This window comes from Betta splendens, chromosome 9 (genome assembly GCF_900634795.4).
Source record: "Betta splendens chromosome 9, fBetSpl5.4, whole genome shotgun sequence".
Classification (NCBI taxonomy): Eukaryota; Metazoa; Chordata; class Actinopteri; order Anabantiformes; family Osphronemidae; genus Betta; species Betta splendens.
In genome coordinates this window covers 18,772,313-18,791,759 of record NC_040889.2, presented here as the reverse complement: position 1 = coordinate 18,791,759, position 19,447 = coordinate 18,772,313, and the positions used below count along the sequence as shown (strand labels likewise).

Genomic DNA, 19,447 nt, shown 5'->3' with positions numbered 1-19,447 from the left:
AATTGATTTTCCAAGTGCATCACGACGAATCTTCACCAAACATATTCTGATAAAATACGAGGAGAGGTTGATAAGCTAACGATACGAGGAAGGCAGAAATGGAAAAATCTTTATGAGGGGAGAGGAGACTGGAGCAGCTGATTGCGGCGGCCGATCATGACTGATGGAGAGATGGAGCGAGAGGACGCAGACTAACAGGCTGGGGAGCCACTCACGCCGGCAAACTGGAGAGCTTTCAATTAATCCTGTCTAATTCGGGAAAGACGCGCGACTCTTGGCTCGGAATAATTAACCCGGCAATCAACAGCTCTCGCCGCCACAATAGTCCGCTCATATCCATCGACTTACCTCGCCGGCTGTAGCGTGTAGCACACGTTAAGGAACAAGCGAGGCGCCGGCTGAATGAACGAGCACGGAGACCGGTGGGCGCGCGCATTGATTGATTAATGGACGCCATAAACACGGAACAATAAGTGTCATTAGGCGCAGGAAAAGTCATAAATATTGTGTTTCCACTCAGTCTTAATAGCTGTTTGCTGCAGTGCTAATACGAGCGCGTGCAGAAGTGTTTTATGGACGCACGCGGCGCGATGTGACATATTAAATTAATTTGCGGGAATGCGAGCGTTGAATTCACAAAGAGAGTATCTAATTGGCGAACGCTGTTTTTTCTCTCGCCGCTGCTTTTTTTTTTATGTATGGACGACGCGGTCTCAAAACATTAGGTTTGTGTCCACAACAGTTAAAGCTCTGTCATTCTTCTTGCTGATCTCGCCATTTGACTGCAAATAGGCTTTTAATAGGGCTCTCTGCTCTATGGGCGTCATAATTTAGGGCCAACGTGGAGGCAGAGACGTCTATTGTAGCCACACATGCTGCAAAGAGGCAAAAAAAAAGAGCAAAAGAAGCAGAACGCGAGAAAGGAGGAGAGGGATAAAATATGAGATTGGAGACACCTATGGGGAGACAGGCGGGAGAAAGAGAAAATTACCTGTGTTCCGGTGAGAAAAAGGAGGAGGAATAATAAAGAGAGAGAGGTGAGGGAGGTGAGCAGAGCTTGTAAGAGTGAGAAGGAGTGTATAGTTCATGTACACTATCTAGATTTTTCTGTTTTTTCCCCCCACGAAAAAAAAAAGGATTCCGCCTTCCCTGGTAATTGCTCTCTGTCAGCCTAATTTGAATTCTGCATTTCATATATCATCTCGCACTCAGGGGACGCTGCGATGCAGAGGGGAGATGGGATCGGCCCAGGTTAGCAAGACGCTCTCGGCTCCAGGTTTGTTCTCAGTAATTAGGAAAGGTGCCAAAGTCTGGATTTAATTCGGCCCTGGGCGAGTGTGCGAGTGCTTGTTAGGAAGACTTTAGTCCGGACCCCGAGGAGCGTGTCAAGCATTCCCGTGTCAAAGGGCTCATCATTCATTAGCTCTGTATTCTGTGTCGCAGTGGGGTTTCCAGCGAGGAGGAAAAAAGAGGGCACTGAATCTACAGTATCATCTCCCTGAGCCCCGCTGAGCAACTCAGACGGGTCGACGCCATCACAGGGGGGACCGGCGGGGTTCACGCACGCTGATGCTCTTAAGGATCAGCTGAACCTCTACCGGGAAACGGTCCCTGCGTAACGAAGCGGCGCGCGGGTGACACGGGCCGAGGGAGGACGGCGATGCTGAGCAAATGCTAAGTGCCGCGTGAGGACGTGGGCATGGACGTGCGCGTGCGGAGGTGGGGAATGGGATATGCGAAAGAATTTGAAATCATCGTAAACACGCTCCTAACTACTTGAGCTGTTTGTGAGCATCTGCATTCGAGTTGAGCTTCGTTTAGTCAAATTCAAAGCCTGAGGCTCCACGGCGCGCATTCTGCTGAGCTGCTTCATCCGTTGTTGCCAATGATATATAACAGAATTAATAATCTAAGCGGATCTGTAGGGCAGGGGACAACGGTGACTGTAATAGTCTCATGCAAAATCAATTTCATCTTGTTCTAACTTTCTCTGTGAGCACGGTTGAATTCACGAGACTCAGTATGTGATCAAGTTTGATATTTGAACCGCCTCCATTCCTTCAGATGGAGCTGCTAAAACTCTTACAGGAGGTCAAACGTGCTTCTTCTGTGGAAGAGTGAATAGACAGGGCCAATGGTGACGTTGTTTCTTTGAAGACAATGCCTTGAAAAGCATGAAAACAGTAAATGCCACAAACAGTGTTCATTCAGTTACAGCATGCGGGACAACTCGCTTGTTGTGACCGCTTCATCAGGCCCATTGTATTAATAATCTGCGTCTTTGTTCATTAGCGGCACGAGAGTATGGAATAATTAAACATATTAACTAAGTGCGACCGAAAAACGCCTTCAGTGGATTGTTCGCTGCTGTTTAATTCAAACTTGTTGAGGGAAAAAAAAACAAAAACGCTGACTATTACAAATGCTGTTTGATAAGTGCGCTGCGAACAACAACTCTCATTACTGACCTGCGGAGAGACGAGCCGAGGCCGAGCTGAGGCCAAACTGATTAGAGGGGCCGCGCGGAATAATGAAGCGCACAAACAAAGCCATGTCAACGCACACAAACAGGGGAACGGACGCCCCAAAGATCTGAGTTTGCCCACAGTGAGTAACCGTAATTATTTTGAGGACGATGTGAAAATGTGGGACGCTTTAACGGCAGCGCGCTGCGCCGCTGCTTCTCACCCGGCTGCAGAAACAGCCTGGTGCATTTAATTGGATGGTGGGCAGAGGTGAGAGGCTTAGTGCACGGAGTTAGAAGGTCTAACTAAGGGATGTTAAAGCTAATTCCTGCAGGGACCCGTGGGTGCCGGAGCCGACCGTGCCCTCTGCTCCTAATAAGTTAATTAGCTCAGCGCCGGGTCAGGAGAGCTGCACCCGCAGCATCTGAGCAACCACGTCTGGAGCCTTTCCTGCACGATGTGGGCGACGCGGCGGCGGCGGCGGCTGTGATCGGGGCCCCGCTGCATCGGCGAAGACGGATCCCTTCATGCATTATGTGTTATTGATCTGAGGGGAGGGCCATCGACCCCCTCGCCAGAGCAAAACAATGGTCATGCATCGCAACTAGCTGCGCGGACGCCGGAACCCTGAAGACTCACTTACTCAGAGTTTGGCGTTGGATCGTTGATCAGACCAAACGAGCGATGTGACGAAGTACAGAGCATTCTTACGGTTTTGTTTAGAGACTAAACAACAGATTCATTTAGAGAAAATAATCTGGAGGAGATTAATAAATATTTAAAAAGCCATTAGTTGCAGCCTCACTGTGCCTCCACCAGCGCTTTCTGCATAAACCCAACAAATGCTTTAGACGTCTGGGTGGAGGAGACCTCTGTCACTGCCTTGTGTAGGACCATAAACCAGCTCCCTGCAGCATCCGCATGCATCACCTTTTGATTTGATTGTGTTAGATCCCCACTGGTGTCGAATGGAATCTGATTAGATGAGGGAAATATGCACTAATGCTACTTATTGTGCCCAGGTCTTATAGCAACTGAGGGCGTGGTGGGTAAGGAAATGGTGATCAGGAGGATTCCTCTGGGAGGCACTCAGTGATGCAGCAGCAGCAGCAGCCATGAAGGCTTCACCGACAGCGTCTTTCTTTTGAAAAGGCCAAACGTGACATTCGTAGCGGAGCTTTTCCAAAGTGACACACGGGGGAGGAAACAGGGGTAAAGTTAAAGGTGGTGCACGGAACGTCTGGACTGAGGCTCTTTGTAATAAAATGCACAATATCCAGTAGAGTGCTGCCTTGATGGACGGTGCGGCGCGGTGCGTGCTGCCCTGGATGGATCATAATGAAAGTTAAAAAAACACAGACTGGATAATTTAATGCAACTGTGGCAACATGTGACTCCAGGCAGCTGTAAGGTAAAAAACAATGTGCTGCTCCTGTTGAAATGAGAGCGGCGAGAACCTGTGAAGTGCACTTTACATCCTCCCTTTAATTTACTGCAACATTCCTTTTCTTCTGTCGTGTGAGTGGGGCTTTATTATGATAGCGCTACAGCAGCTAAGATACTAATAATAGGGGCCAAAGTTGCCCAAGATCCTCCTCTCACACGCAGTCAGCTGACTGAAAGGCATACTTTGATGTATTATCGGGTCTTTGAATTTTGAAGCCGAGCTCCTGCGCGTGCATATTTGTGGGGCAGAGGTTTCACTCGCTGCTTATTTCCACAGTCACGAGCTCTGGTGCTAAAATGCAGACGATAAGTCTTTTGTTTATCCTCCGCACCCTCGGTCTTCCTCTGTGTCTCACTTGCAGCCTCGGTGTCACCGGTCTTGGCTGCGGACCAGACTGCATCCACTTCAGATGTCACAATCACTCTCAGGGGAGAGCTGCAGTGTTCTTCACTCATCCCATCCCGCTTGTTGGTGAGCAGAGGTCATTTAGAAATCACTGGGCTGTCAGTATTATACTGGGAACCCTATATAACCTCTGTCCTCTTTCTATTTATTACCTCCATCATCTATCAACCTCTAGAACAATGCCAAAAAAAAATGGCTTGAGAGTCACATGACTGAAATGATTGCTGGCACGAATGTGGCTGTTGTCAGTCTGAGCCCAATGCGGAGTGATTGACAGCTGCAGAAACCAGACGGCGTCACACTGCCGAGGTGCAGTGCGGTGCAGCGCGTGGGCTCTGTCCAGCTGTTTTGCTGAGCCTGCACACAGATCGCGCCGCACATCCAAATCCGTCGGAACAAGATCCACCGCCCGCTCCCGCCATATGGCCGGAGAAATGAAAAAGTAAGTATTTTAGTGGCGCGGCCACCTCATTTAGCTGCCGATTCGCCACGCAAGCAGATTACGCGCCCGCTGTACGTGCTGGTGCACGAGGTCCAGTGCGTCCCGACACAGAGGAGCCGAGGCTCCGTCGCCGGGGACGCTGCTGTCAGCGCCGCGCGGAACTGTGCTGAGCACCGGGGTGATGAAACGCTGCTGATGCAGCTGCACGCTGCCAGCTACTGTAAAGCAGCGCCAGGAAACGGAGCATTAGGAAGCGCTCTCCTGTACCGGGTGTCATCACTGTTGCTAAGGACACAGCCCTAATTTTCACTTGTCATGCCAATGTTCAAGTTAAAGATGAGCTGAGAATCAATTTTAAACAGTAGGTTTGCAGGTATCTCACGGAGCCGCCCATATGTTCTGTGTCATTTTAACAACCGAGAGCACATAGAAATATATAATTCTTTTTTTCATTTCTATCACAACTTTTGTTCCTTATCTTCCCCCCTGTACAAAAAACTTTTAAAATAACAGAGATTATTTTTCAATTTCCTACCTTTCCTCTCGGAGAGTACACATCCCCCCGTCCTCATCAGCCAAACTGATATCATATATTCCCTGGGTCTCGGGCACAGTTTTACATTTGCAGACGCGATTATGAATGCGTCTGTGTGGCTCGGCGGCGGCGGAGGCAAGAAGTGCTTTCGTAAAACAAGTGTATAATTACTTATCTCTTTGACTGTGGTTTCCTCTCAGTGCCACAATCAATTACTCTGTCCTCAGAAATGATAAATAATGAGGAAAGCTTGCAGCTAAACAGATTTCAGAGTGCAAATCCAATAGTTCACCTTTGAGAGGATGGAGAAAACAGCTGAAGCAAAATGGATACAGTAATGAGTCCGTGCTGTATCTTAATACTGTGTCTAGTCTGGCTGAGCTGCTTGTTTTACCGAGCCCTTGTTCTCATGCGCTGGTGGCTCAAATACACAATTATCTCGTCTGGTAACTGTTTTTAGCGGTGGCCCTTGTTAAACCCTTTACGTTTTACTCTTGGCCACACACAGTAGTATCTTTGGTACCAGTTGTCTTGTAGATTGAAAAACGAATCCTAAATTAGCACGACTGCCTGTGAAAAAATAAAACACACGTTGGCCCATTCTCAAAAGCAAATTTACTGTAACTTCAAAGTAATTTCTGTCATTAAACTAACACATTTTGAGGATTGTTCGGCCCTGGCTGGAAGTATGCACTTTCTGAATGCTTTCTAGATGAATATGCACTTAAATCAGAGAGGGCAGCTTGCCACCATCACTCAGAACTCCAAAGTAATCAAAGCCTGCAGTCTTTCATATTTATTCTGGTGCTCTTTCCTTCCTTCACTATATCAAACAAGCACATTTACAAAAACAAGTGATCCAGTGCTGATTTCAAGCTAAAGGGATTATGCAAAAAGCATGTCTTTCTTGTACCTCCCAGTTATAAAACAAAGGCAGATACATCAGCCAAGAGAAAAGGAAAATGTGCTATCTTCAGTGTTTGTAGATTTCTTTTGGCTAAAAAGAGAAAAAAAAAACGGAAGAGGACATCCTCTGGAAATTCCTGTCAGAACTGCATGAAGTAAAATGATATAATTTGGAAGTGACAGCAGCCTGAAGCCGTGGTCCTGTGTCCAGTCACACCTACAGTGGCGCCCACTCAGCAGTGGACATGCAGACATTACATTAATTAGTGATTCATGACGGAGACTGTGAAGTGATCCCACCATGACCACAATTCATTCAAGGCCAAGCACGGTTAAAAAAGTAACGCAGACTCCACTGCATTGGCTTTTAAATGCCACAGAACCTGCGTGACGCCACTTTGTGATTAATATTTGCATCGTTCCCACCAGCACAAGCTTGGTTTGGTACCTGAGGAGATGGAGGCCAAGCGGGACGCGTCGTGGTGCCGGTTGGGTGGAGGCTGAGGTACAGGTTCATACGGGGATAAATCATCCACATCTCCACCTGAAACAATAAAGGAGGAGGAGGAGTCACCAGAAAGTTTGTGTAATGTAGCAGACAAGAATAGGTCATTTCCTAGTAGGACTCTAAACTATTTGCTTCCATGTGGAAAATAAGACGCTGAGCATCACAGACATCCCTCATTCTGAAGACTTTGAAGATGAAAGCCGAGCATCTTCCCTGTTAACAGCGTGTTGACAGAGAGGTTTGAAACAAAAGTGACAAAACGCTAAGAAACAAACGAAAAAAACAAATTAACACTCAACCGAGTCCCTCCCGTGTGCCTCTTCCTCTGTAGACCCTAATCCCGCATTTAAAATTCATAGCCATTCGCTGCGATTGAGACAAACCCTCTAGTGTGTAATAGCTTTGCATTTTGATCCCGACAGAAGCACAGCGACGGCGTTGTGAGGAAGGCTCAGAGACCCAACGCTGCAAAGGAGAAGACCTGAGACTTGTTGGTGCAACGCTGCGCCGCCTGGACGGACAATCAGCCAATCAATAGATACACCCTGGTACATTCTGTTTATCAGCGGCCTCTTAAACGCTCCTCAGACACTTGATGCTGGCTGATAAAGTGATGTCTTCAGGCTGCTGGGATAACATGGCTGTGTGTGTGTGTGTGTGTGTGTGTGTGTGTGTGTGTGTGTGTGTGTGTGTGTGTGTGTGTGTGTGTGTGTGTGTGTGTGTGTGTTTACAATATGGTATAAACATTTCATGCATTTTTCATGCAAATTGAAATATTCAAAGTCGAATCAAAGTATTGGGTTGTAGGTCTTAGATAAACAAAGCAATAAAGTGGAATTTATTTTAAAATAAGAATTTCTCCAAAAGAAAAAAAAATCAGCATAGAAGTTGTAACCACAGATGTGCTTCGTGCGCTACTGTCCTCAGTGTTGACAGTCAGAACAGCACGGTGCGGCTCAGTAGGCTGTTCTGTAAGAACACGCAGAGCGGCCGCCGAGTGGGAGCTGTGTGTGTTTGAATGACGAGCACCAGAGAGCCACGCCGCAAACACATGGACGGGAAAAGCAAACAGAAGAGAGAGAGAGGGAGAGAGAGAGAGAGAGGGAGAGAGAGAGAGAGGGAGAGAGAGAGAGACGGCGAAGTGACTCCACGCCCGCTGTTTTCGCATTACTCGCACATCTTTCCTTTTTCTTTTTTATGCCTCATTCTGTTGGTCTCGTGTTGATCTTTACATCTAGGTGGAGAGACACTCGAGGGGCCGCCCGACTCCAGCTCTCTCTCACCCAATCACAACAATTACATTGTACCATCTGAAAGCCATTCAAAAGTTCAAGGCTACCACTTAGCCTGCAAATCACCACCATATCTCTCCTCCCATGCCTTTGTTTGGCAGCAGCCACGACGACTGTGTATTTTTCTGTTTTTTTTTAAAGGCAAATATTGGGCTTGTTCCAGTGCGCCGAGGAGATTTTGTAAAGAACGGAGCGACGGGGAATAAAGGATGCCCTATCTTCTGCCCAAAGCAGAGCCGCTTGCCGTGATGCTGCTCACCATTTTGTACCGGGCGGCTGCAGCAATCAGCCGGGATTCACACTGCGTTGGGGGCGAAACGCGCCTCAGCCTCAAAGCGCTGCCGGATGGAAACAACTGTAGCTGCCGCGAGTTCATTTAAGAAAAAAAAAAAAAAAAGCTTGTTTACAGAGACGCTGCGACGCTGAATCATTAGGCTGCGGAGCAACAGTCTAATCACAGCCACCCTTCACATGGAGAGCTCCTCACAGCAGGAGGCCCCGTTGTGCTGTAGGAAAAAAAAAACGCTCCTTGACAGTCACCCTGGACCCAATTACGCATTCATCAAGTAATAGAAAATTCTTCCCAGCTGTTTAGTGATAAGATGCGTTTAGCCGCGGGGCAACAACTTATCGCTGTAATTAAGCCTCCGTTTGACTTCATTTGCTGACAGTATGGAGCATGACCGGCGCGGCTGCGACGGAACGCCGAGCCTTTTCCCAGTTACGGCGGGAGAGGAATACGGCTCCTGCGCCATAAGGACTTTTATGAAGTCGTTAGGTGGCATCACTCATCCTTTACGCATGCATTATGAATGGAGCTAAACTCCTGAGGTGATAGAAATGTACCTATGGATTTTTTCCTGAGATTCTTGGCAAACCGTTTATGGCTTGAAGCAAAGTCAATTTGAATAACTGTCATTCATCTTGGTGTGTTTTTAAAGGTGCCCTGTAGCGATTGTCCTCCTGTTTAATATTGACTTTACGTTGCGCTCTGTGCTTGGCTGCAGGCAATGTTTGGAAAAATATAATAACATACTACATATGATTTCCTTATTATTCAAATAGCAGCAATATCTTGCGACGTTACTTGTGTTCTTTGTTAATTACACAGAAGAGGAGCAGCCTGGAGCACAGCTGGAGGTCCTCCGCCGGTTGAACTGACTCAGCTGGTGACGAAAGGTGTCCGAGCCTTCGCGCAGAGCTCCTATAGTCTGTAAATGAGCTGCCACAGCGGCCAGAACGACCCGGCCCGACTTCTCTTCAAACCATTCCTCACCGGCATTCACTGCAACTTTCTATTTCCAGCTTTATGCTTTAGTTTCACTGAAATGCAAGAAAAACAGTAATATGCGATTTGCCAGTTTGCTTGAACCTAAATGGGTCTGACATCCTGTATAATGTAGACACAGAGGATTCAAATCTACTTTTTTCTGTTTTACTAATTCGTCTTCTAAACGTAACCGCATGTTTTCACTTCAGCAGCACGACACGATAGCAGCTTTGTTTCCTCCGAATTGTGCTTGACACAAGCTGAGGCGAAATTCAAAATAAACGTTTGGCTATTGACATTTTAAACTCAATTTCCAAGGCGTTGGAAACCGAATATTGGATTAAGTCGGAATGACGTCTCAAGTCCCAATTCCGACGCCGCGTGGCGCGGCGGGCAAACACAGAGCGGGAAATGAGCGCCGGAGTTTTTCATCCCTCCCCTCGGCTATGGGAATGCAATGTTAAAATAAATAGTTACACACGCTCGCTTACCTAAATCAGCATTTTAATACCTGCTGTAAGTGCTAAATGCTGCATGTGGTAACAAACCCTGCAAAAACTTTCTCTGGCTGAAAACCATCATCATCTTTATAGCACGGCAGCGTCCTGCGAGAGGCTCAGGGCGACGCATCCGCCGCTCCTTGCCAATTTCTCTTTTATATCGCTATGAATACATTAAAAGTTTACAACATCTTAAACAACAAATATTAACTTAAATACTGGCTGTTCGTGTATCAGGCTCACATTAATGCACCTGTGGAAAATGTGAATAGCAAGTCGTGCGTCGTCTCTCAGCCAGCGCCTATTGCAATCACTGATGCAGACAGTGAAAGGGGCTCGGGGGGGGGGGGGGGGGGGGAGAGAGAAAGGAAGCACAAAGGCGAGGTAGCCACGCTATGATGACAGCCGCCGGGTCTGCTCGTTGACTCCTGCAATGCACATTTCATTCAGCAACCTTTCTGCCAACAATGAGACTTAATGCCCACATCATGACAGTATTCACTGAGCAGAAAGGGCCCTCGCTCACTCTCCGCTGTGATAGAGAGCTTTGCCATGAAAGGCTAATGTAAACCCCCCCGACCCGGCCCGCACTGTCACACTATAGCGGGTCATCGTCAGCCAGTTCACCTCCCTCTATAGGAAATCATTAGACAGATTTACGGGGACCAATGCCTGCCGTTCTCTCCTCATATTTCAATGATGCCTTACACATTTTTAGAAAGATGAAATGGACACACGGTGAGACCTTATTGATCAATACGTCCAATACCCATGGACAGGTGCCTTCCTCTGATGATGGAGTACGTGTATCCGTCTCCCGTACATAAGGGCCTGGGCTCCTGCATCCCCTGGTCCCCGACACGTAGGACAGGCTGGAAAAACGTTCTGCTTATGACAGTGGATGGCTAAGGTAATGGCCGGTGACTGCTACCATTGCTCATCGTAATGATGATTTCACCCAGGAATACTATGTACCTTTATAATCCCCCCACCTCATGTTTTCCCCTCTTAACTCTCTCCTTGTGCGCCGGCCGGCTCCTATATTTCCGTCTCGCCCTCTCTTGACATTTCTCTCCTTCTCTGCCCAACACATTCGCACTCCGTCCACGTCACCCGCTCTGAGTCCTGGTAGTAGCCTGATGTAGTAGCATATTCAAAGGACGACCTTTGCAACGCTTAGAGTCGTGGAAATGGAGGACATATGTCATTGTATAAAACCATGGGCCACTTCTAGTTTGGTCTACAGATCCCGGCTCGGCTCGTAATGAGCCGGACCGCACCGGCGTGGAGCTCGCCTGGGACTTCTCACTTCTCTTTGGCACAAAGCTGTCCTGGCTAATTAAAGATCTTTGATTTCCACAGCTCAGGCTGTGACGTCGTGCGTGTGGAGACGTGGAGCGCCACGGTTTGAATTCCGGGGGCCGCGGTCGCACGAGGCCCAGGGTGCAATTAAAAGAGGAGCGGCGGCGGCGGCGCCTCGACCACGTCCCCCTGCGCAGCAGCCAGTGTTTCTTTCTAGGTAATTACTTCTTTTATGGATTCAAACTGCTAGTCCAACGCCGCCTCACACCAACACAGGCCCATTCAGAGCAGAAACCGCCTATTATCCATCAAGGACGGCCGCGCTGCATTGAACGCAGCTGCCATTTTCTGTTAGAAAACACAATTAACAGGTCAGTATTAGCACAGTTATTGATGGTTCAAAGGCTGGCGTTATGCTTTTGCTGAGGGGGGGGGTGAGGGGGGGTTGAGCCAAACAGAGCAGCATAGTGGCCTGAGGGCAGCGTGGAATAATCGGAGCCCATATCACAGCTGCAGGGCCTTGTTCCTCAAACAGGCTCGCGGGTGAAAAGCGCGTTTTTTCCCACTTTTAGCGCTGACGATACAGCGCATATTTATAAATGTCACCGCCTGCTAAGCGGCGTTAAGATGCTTTATTCCGAGCAAACACATAAAGCAACACTTGATGATGCTGGTGTGATTGGTACAATCTGCTCAGGAGACGCTGCTCTGATCAGGAAGGAGTTCCATGGTTTCACTCTTTAGAAACAGTGACAGACATTTTATGGGACTACATGACTTCATGTTGTGCCGCGCTTCCTCTTCTTATTTTGAAAAGCACATTTTAAGGAAATGATCCAACCCTAATTTGACTCCTGTGTTCAAAGCGGGGGAAATCCATCTCATTCAAGAATGCAGCTGCAAAATAGTCAACATCCACGAAAGCCTGGTCTCAAGAAGAGCTTTTCTTCTACTCTACATTCTTTATGATAAAATCTTGATTTTGAGCAACTACTAGCCTTTTGAGTGCATTTAAATGTCTGTTTGCATTTTGCCCACGTCCTGTAATTATCCGCGTACATTTGAACTGTTTGCAGCTCGCTGGGCTCCGTATCTGAGCAGGAGTATTAGTATCCACGCTGAGGTGCTGGGCTAACCTTGCCCGGGGCGGTGGAGTGTGTGTGGAGAGCTGGTTTGGGAGCAGGACATTGTTTCATTTCCCGGCTCATCCTTGGCGAACGCCGGCTTTCTCTTCGCAGACGCGAGGCTTTAGCCCAAATGTGGATGTCCCGGAGCCGCGAAGCAGATAATCGCCTTCACGTGGCGATCGTTGCGGATTTTTACATACGCCTAACAGCCTCTGCCCGTCTCGCGCCTCCGCCAGCCCCCGACTTGCATCCATCCATTATTCCGGGCGTTTTCCCCGTTAAGGGCGGCGGGGGAGCTGGAGCCCATCCCAGCTGTCATTGGGAGAGACGCGCTGCCAGTCCATTAGAGGACCGTTCGCATCGACAGTATTGGCACATTGACAGTTAACTGCATGTTTATAGACTGTGGTGGAGCCCCCTGAGAACAGCGGCAGCAGCAGTGCTGACTCCGTCCACACAGGTGGGGTCCTGGTGACATCGCTAAACGCTGCACCGCTGTGCTTTATTTAATCCACCACACCTTTTCTGTCCAAATATGATCCTTTGAAGCGCTTTAGCGCCATTTTGACGCCGCACCCCAGGATTCAGTCCTTCAGGTTTGTTTCCAGAGATGGATGTCGTACATAGATTGTTTCCAGTTAACAAAAGCCTGCTCGACTGCACAATGGATGGTGATTAGATCAAAGCTGCACTGTAAGAGCTTTTCGTTGGCGTTAAAGTGGATTTTATCTCACAGGGCAATATGGCCGAAGCAGGACGGTGCCGAGAAGCATTATTTAGAAAGAAACGCAAAGTCTGTCAAGGGCGTACGGTGGTCTAGGCACAGGACGTCTCTATCCTTGACAGCCAGACCATGTGCATGATGCATTCAGACACAAACGCTTTGACTGACGCAGCCATTCGATGGCGAAGGCAAAGGAGTGCGAGACGGGGGAGAGGATCACAAAGGGGAGAGACGGAGAAAAGGAGCGAGAGACGGGAGAGGGGAGAGAGAGACGCAAGGCCCGAGGAGCATCCATGTCATTACGTTTCCCTTGAACTCATGTCAGGGACCCTCTGCTGCCATCAGCCTGATGAAGTGTAGCCGGTGCCATGAGCAGTCAGGCCGGCAAATCGCTTCACGGATCACGGCGCAAAAGCCCGGTTCGCTCGAAGCTCCGAGACTCGACTCGCGACAGTCTCCGCCATAGCGCCACGTGTCACAACAGCCGAGTATATTACGTCCGTGTTTACGAAACGGGCCCTCGAGAGCGCGGCCACGTGTGAGCGTGGAGAAATGTCAGTGTGGGGTGACGGTCCCGCCCTTCGGCCCGATCCCCGGCGTCGGATTCGCCTCAGCGTGAAGCAGCGCTCCACACCCCCCGCTGTTAAGGATGGGGTCAAGGGGAACGAGAGCGCTCTTTAAAATCAGGAGGTCTCAGTGTTACAAGAAGAGTGCTATTTTATGTCCTCCATAAGTGGACACATAAGGGCCACTGAACTATACAAGTGTAAGCTAATTACAAGGTAACATGGAACACTTTAGGTGAAAACCAATAGGTCTACCAATTTAATCCCATTACAGCTCCATTACCTTGGAGAGGGTGAGGAAAGTAGGAAAGCATATATTTTTCATCAGGGGCTTCTGGGCATTCCAGTGAGACGCATCGGGGAATAGGGGCATCAGCGGTGGGTGTGGTGGACGTCCTTTTAGCCTCTGCTCGGGAAATACGCCGCTTCCTCACAGCGCAGAACTGAATGTTCCAGCGCCGACTGCACTGAGTGACGCATGCGATTGGGTGCATCGCCGTCAGGCCCAACGGAAGCTGCCCGCGGAACAGCCGCCGCCCTGAATATTTGCCGGCCCACACAGAATCAGCACCGCGGCGAGCGGTGGCGCCTACCTTCGTTGAGGCCCATGTGGATGGTCCAGTAGTTCTGCAGACACTGCAGCTCCTTCTTCATGCCCCTCTTGCAGCGGCAGTCGTACAGAGGACTGACCAGCAGCACCTCCAGCGCCGCCTGACACTCCCTGTTGTTGTCCAGCATGGCTTCCTTCTCCTTGCCCACCAGGCACTGGCGCATCACCCGGTACCGGGAGCTGCAGTGAGGGTTCTGGTTGCACATGTCGCTCGCCTGGATGCAGTCCACCCACTCCGTCTGAGCCCGGGGCCCGGAGCCGGCGCCCGGGGACGCGGGCGCGCTGGTGGCCAAGGTCGTGGACAGAGCGGAGGGACCGTCCCAGGAACTCGCTGCCTCGTCTGAGTGGGGACAAGACAACAGAGGCAGTGGTGACTACAGACGGGAGGCTGTGCACTAAAAACGTGTAGGGGTTCGTGTACACATGTGCTCGAGTTGGTGTGCAACTGCAAACACACAGTATTTATCTGACACTGGCACAGCGGAGGTTTATTGGTGGCCTGTGACGTGCCCCTACGTGCCTCATCATCCTTCAGCATTCCTGATGGTCCACATTTTCATCTCTGCCTGAGGTCCTGTTGTGCTTTATTTGCATTTACTCAATTATATTAATCAGTTTACCTGCTCTCACATGTACACAGCACAGTGCACGGAGTCAACTCACTCTAAGGCCTCGCTCTTTCTCTCAGTCACTGGAGAATCGTTTATTGTCTCATATCAAAAGCTGCACTTACTCTGCATCTGGGGAACCGGGGGGAAAAAGACCTTACGCTAAATACACAGCTCACACAGGTGAATATTTGACTGGAGTCCAGAGTCTGACGTACCGACACACTCAAACCCGCCAGTACGCACGGCTCCGGTGAAATGGCAAGAGCGCCCCCGTGTGGCGGCGTCGAGCACGACACTCAGAGGACGAGACGACGCTGCACCAGAGAGCAACGGGTAGGAACAGAGTGGCGTGAAGTTAGCGGTCTACAATTAGTTTATGTGCCAGGTTATCACGAGGGGCGGACACACGCCTGAGGACCACGCTGAGATTTACAGTCGTGGCGATGGAAGTCCTCACAATCAATGATATTTCATCTCATCAGAGACCAGAAAGATTTTTGCCTCCTGGCTAAAAGCTTTTTTTTCCACGCTGAGACATTAACGAAGCCGTGGTTGCTTAATTAAACCCGATATAAGTTTGGTTTGTGGGTTTTCTGTATGTGTCAACTGTCCATTAATGCAAAACGAGCGAACAGCGTCCATCGTGGTTTTGCTGCGTATAATCAAAAAGCGACAACCCTGCGCCTTTCAACTCCAGCTTAGAAAAAGCGGACGCACGGGAGGAAACGCTCTGCCGAGAATTACGCGTCGTCTGAGGTGTATTAAAATCTACATGGAACAAAATTTGCGCACGAGTGCACGTGTCATTTCCACGTTTCACTTCTCACCTAAGAGCAGCAGAAAGACGTAAAGGAACATCCACACACTGACAGACTTCATATTGGACTTAGCGACAGTGGCCACAGATGAGTTGAGGTCCAATTAGACGAGTAGTTTCACCTTGTGAAAGGTTAATTCCACTGTCCGTATCCTTGACCCGGGTTTAGTCGGACTGTAAGAAAATCATCTTCATTAAATTCCAAAATCAAGACGGATGTCCGGGGCAAAAAAAGAAAGAATCCGAACAGTAATCCACAAATTTTAAATAGGAAACTAAAATCCTCTGATGCTGAAGAAGCAAAGGCAGCGGAACGCCAATCAATCAGTCAGTCAGTCAATCCATGAAAGCAGTAGCTCAGGGTCCATCCGCTCTGCGTTCATACCGACTAACTACTAAGACTTGATCTCTCCGCATTATAAGGGCTCACACTGGCCGCTCCAAATGCCCCTCGGAGACAAATTGTCCCTAAAACAGCCCTCAAACTGCTCCAAAACGACCTGTCAGCGGTGTCAGCACACGCTGGCTGGATCTGACTGGATTATTTCCCCACCACCGGCTCCCCTGCAAAAAGAAGCTGTGCGCTCCTCTGGAGGGAGTGAACGCTTGTTTTGCACCGACTGCATGCGTGTCGAGGCGTCGCGGCACTTTATAAAGTGGAGTTTCGTCGAGCCGACAGGGGGCGCGGTGCTCGTGGAGCCGCGCTCCGGCGACGAACGCCGCGACGTGGAAAAATAAACACGCTATTCTGTCTTTTTTTTTTTTTTTTTTTTTTTGCTGCAGGGATCAGAGTTGAGATGCGCGCGTGTGGTTCTCAGCAGTGGGATTATAGTGACCTCGCGTGGCCTGCGTCGTATTTCCTTGAAATCCTCTGATGTTGCAGGTTTATTTTCCACGTCTGTAGATTTCGTTGATAATTGCTGTGACTCACACGTAGCGTCCCTCGTAGATGATTCCATTGGGAAACTTCTGTCCAGCGTCCAGGTACTTGTTCCAGTCAGACAGAAAATAATCAATCTTTTATGCAAGTATTTAGTAATTCATTTTTCGCTGACATGAATTTCTATGAATTGCCTCCCACAATTCATAGAAATGTGCAATTGGTTTCAAAGGCAGGGTTTAGAGAGGTGGACTCAACTGTGATGAAAATGTCATAACTAATTTTAGCAATGTGCCAACACTTCGCATAGCATCTGTGTTTCCTCTGATTGAAAGAAAGATTAAAAAAAAAAAAAAAACAGCCAGCACAATATCTGGTATTATATGTGCGCTCAGAGGAAATAAGCCCACAACCCACGGATTGTGCCATTTTTCAATGAGGCTTCACACGGAACAAAATGACTTTGTTGTGCATCATCGCTTAAATAGTGCAGAAAATGTCATAAATCTTTACGGATCCCGAGAACAAAGTCTCTATTTAGAAGCCGTGACAGTGACAAACTGCAAGGCCACTGGCTCATAATGATATTTGACTGTCAGTGCAGGCTTCCATCCAGGGACAAGAGCTCGCCATTATAATGGCAAAAGCCGCATTCCGCCTATATTGGCGCGTTCCCCCCAGAGTTTGGCGTCTCTGTTGTTATGAGGATGCTGCAAAACCTTCATCCAGCACAGCAGCGACGGCTCAGATGCATATTTCAACAGCGAATTGCAACCTTTTGTCTTTCAAGCAACTACTTCCAGTAGTGGATCGATAGTTTAGGTTTATTTAAAGAGCGAAATAAGTTTAAATAGGTTCTCACCGACTCACCCGGGCTCAGAAATAAGAAAATCAAGAGAGAGGGAGAGGCAGATGCGAACACAGTTAATAAAACAACAAAATCTGCCTTGTCAATTCTGCTCCAGACGTCCCATTATCTCCATCCATGATAGTAGAACACGAATAAATCCGCTTTTCACATATTTCATGTTGAGCCAGGCTGTCAGATCCACGGTGGGAGTTTATTCCTGTTGACACGATTCACCCCCTTCATGGGTATTTAATTGCACAATTCTGACTTCATAAAGCATCTGGAGTTTTTTTTTTTCCATGTGCACAATTAGAGAGGCACCGTTCAATCAGCCACGCTGTCATACGTGTATATGCCAATAAATAAATATATGCTTAGTATTCACAAGGAAATGCACGTAATCTGTATGTCAGATAATGACAATTTCACAAGGTGGGTCAGACTGTGATGATGGGGAATTACAAGTCTGGATATGGGAGACTCTGTCCTCAGCACTGAGGGAAATCAGCCCCTGCTTCTGAGAAGTGTATCCGATAGGGTGAATATAGATGATATCATTAGAAATTCATGAGATATGAAATAATGATACAGATAACAGTCAAAGTTAGACTTAAGCCACTGTGCAATAACTTGTGCTCAGTGAGACAGCGGGGGGTTTGGGGGGAGGGTGGGGGGGGGTGTTGAGAAGGAGCTAATGCTGACTCTCGTGGGTCAAATAAGCAGCTCGGCGGTCTGAAGGTGTCACCTTGGAAGCTGCAGAGGAAAGCGCTCTGTTGGAAAGTCTGAGGCCTTGCAGTGAGCACAGACGCCAGCGAAGGACCGTTTTAGAGCCCAGTCGCGATTAATGAATATAACACGTTTCACATTCACAGCTCGACCATCTCCATCGCCTCGAATAAAGATTGAGTCCTCATCCAATAATATGTTAAATTAGAAGGATGTTGCTTCGCATATGTGTGGGGTCAAAGGTCACTGCATCGCTGCATCACACACACACACACACACACACACACACACACACACACACACACACACACACACACACACACACACACACACACACACACACAGGTTAAGCATGGTGGATTAGATTAGGACTCATGGGCCATTTAATGCGTGTTATGGGACTTGTACAACATGTTTAGAAGATGAAACCCAAGACCATGAGAAACACAACTTAATGGTTTAAACAGAGCATTTTGCTGTATTCACGTACTCTCCGTGTAATGAGAGGAGCCTGTGTTCACTGAACTGCCGAAGGTTGGAATCTTTTTTCGTCTGAAAGCCGTTTTTGATGTTTTGAAAGCAGCAAAAATACGTTCGGGTCAAGTTACATTTGATGCTTCTCAGCTTCCAGACGGTGACAGAGTTTGCGTCGGGTGCGGAACGCGCGAGTCGGATCCCATGAATTCATTCAGCCAGTGTCAGAGCGCCAGCAGCCAATGAAATAGGCATCAGTGAAAGCATTTGCGGAGCCGGCGGAGAGGCGAGTGCTTCGCATTCAGGGCGGGGCCCGTGCGCCGCCCCGGTTCTGGCCCACGCACACTTTAATACGACAACAAATTGATCTTGTTGGAACACAAGGTCCTGCGTGTGGGTGTTTATGCTCGCGTCAACTTTGTTTTGGGTGTTTTGGAGCAGATTGCAAGTGCTACGTTTCTGATGTGACCTCTGCTAGACTCTCCGGAGGCCATCGACTAGCAAGATCCATTTGTTTTCCAGGCATTTCAGACATTGTCCATTTCTATCACATTACTTTGACAGAAATTGAATTTCCTCTGATGCATTTTTATGTTTCCTAAGTGCTGTTGTGTCCTCGCTGGGAGTATAGCGTTTCCAGTGGCGCGAGGATGCAAAAACACTTTAGGTTTAAACAGAAAAGAAAGAAATGGATTTTATTTTAATGCGGGTATTGATTTTTTTTTTTTTTTAAACTTCCAAATGATTTCCACCTAAAATATTGGTCCTTGCAAGTAGGCGCCCAAGGCCCGGCTGTTTTAAAGTCCCAGTCAGGACGCAGAGGACGAACTTTATCAGCGCGCCCCGCTGCGCTGCCTGTTCTTCTCTGTTGGTCTCCCACAGATTGCCATCTTTCTGACTGGAATGGCAGCGCGCGGTGGGAACATGCATCTATTCTTATCAAGGAGGCGCAAACAAATAGCATGACTCGGCACTTTCCCACCCAGCCTC

The 19,447-nt window shown here is 48.4% G+C and overlaps 1 protein-coding gene across 1 annotated transcript in view; it reads right to left on the bottom strand.

Annotated features, from left to right (window-relative positions):
• LOC114862586 (GDNF family receptor alpha-2-like) overlaps nt 1–16,148 on the bottom strand; it is a 38,550-nt gene extending 22,402 nt beyond the window's left edge. Inside the window, exons 1-3 of the mRNA XM_029163063.3 lie at nt 15,538–16,148; nt 14,083–14,439; nt 6,649–6,744 (exon numbers count right to left, since the gene is read on the bottom strand). Of these exons, the coding sequence (XP_029018896.1) occupies nt 6,649–6,744; nt 14,083–14,439; nt 15,538–15,589 (505 nt within the window). The 5' untranslated portion in view covers nt 15,590–16,148. The remainder of the gene's footprint in view (nt 1–6,648; nt 6,745–14,082; nt 14,440–15,537) is intronic.
• Nucleotides 16,149–19,447: the final 3,299 nt, after the last annotated feature.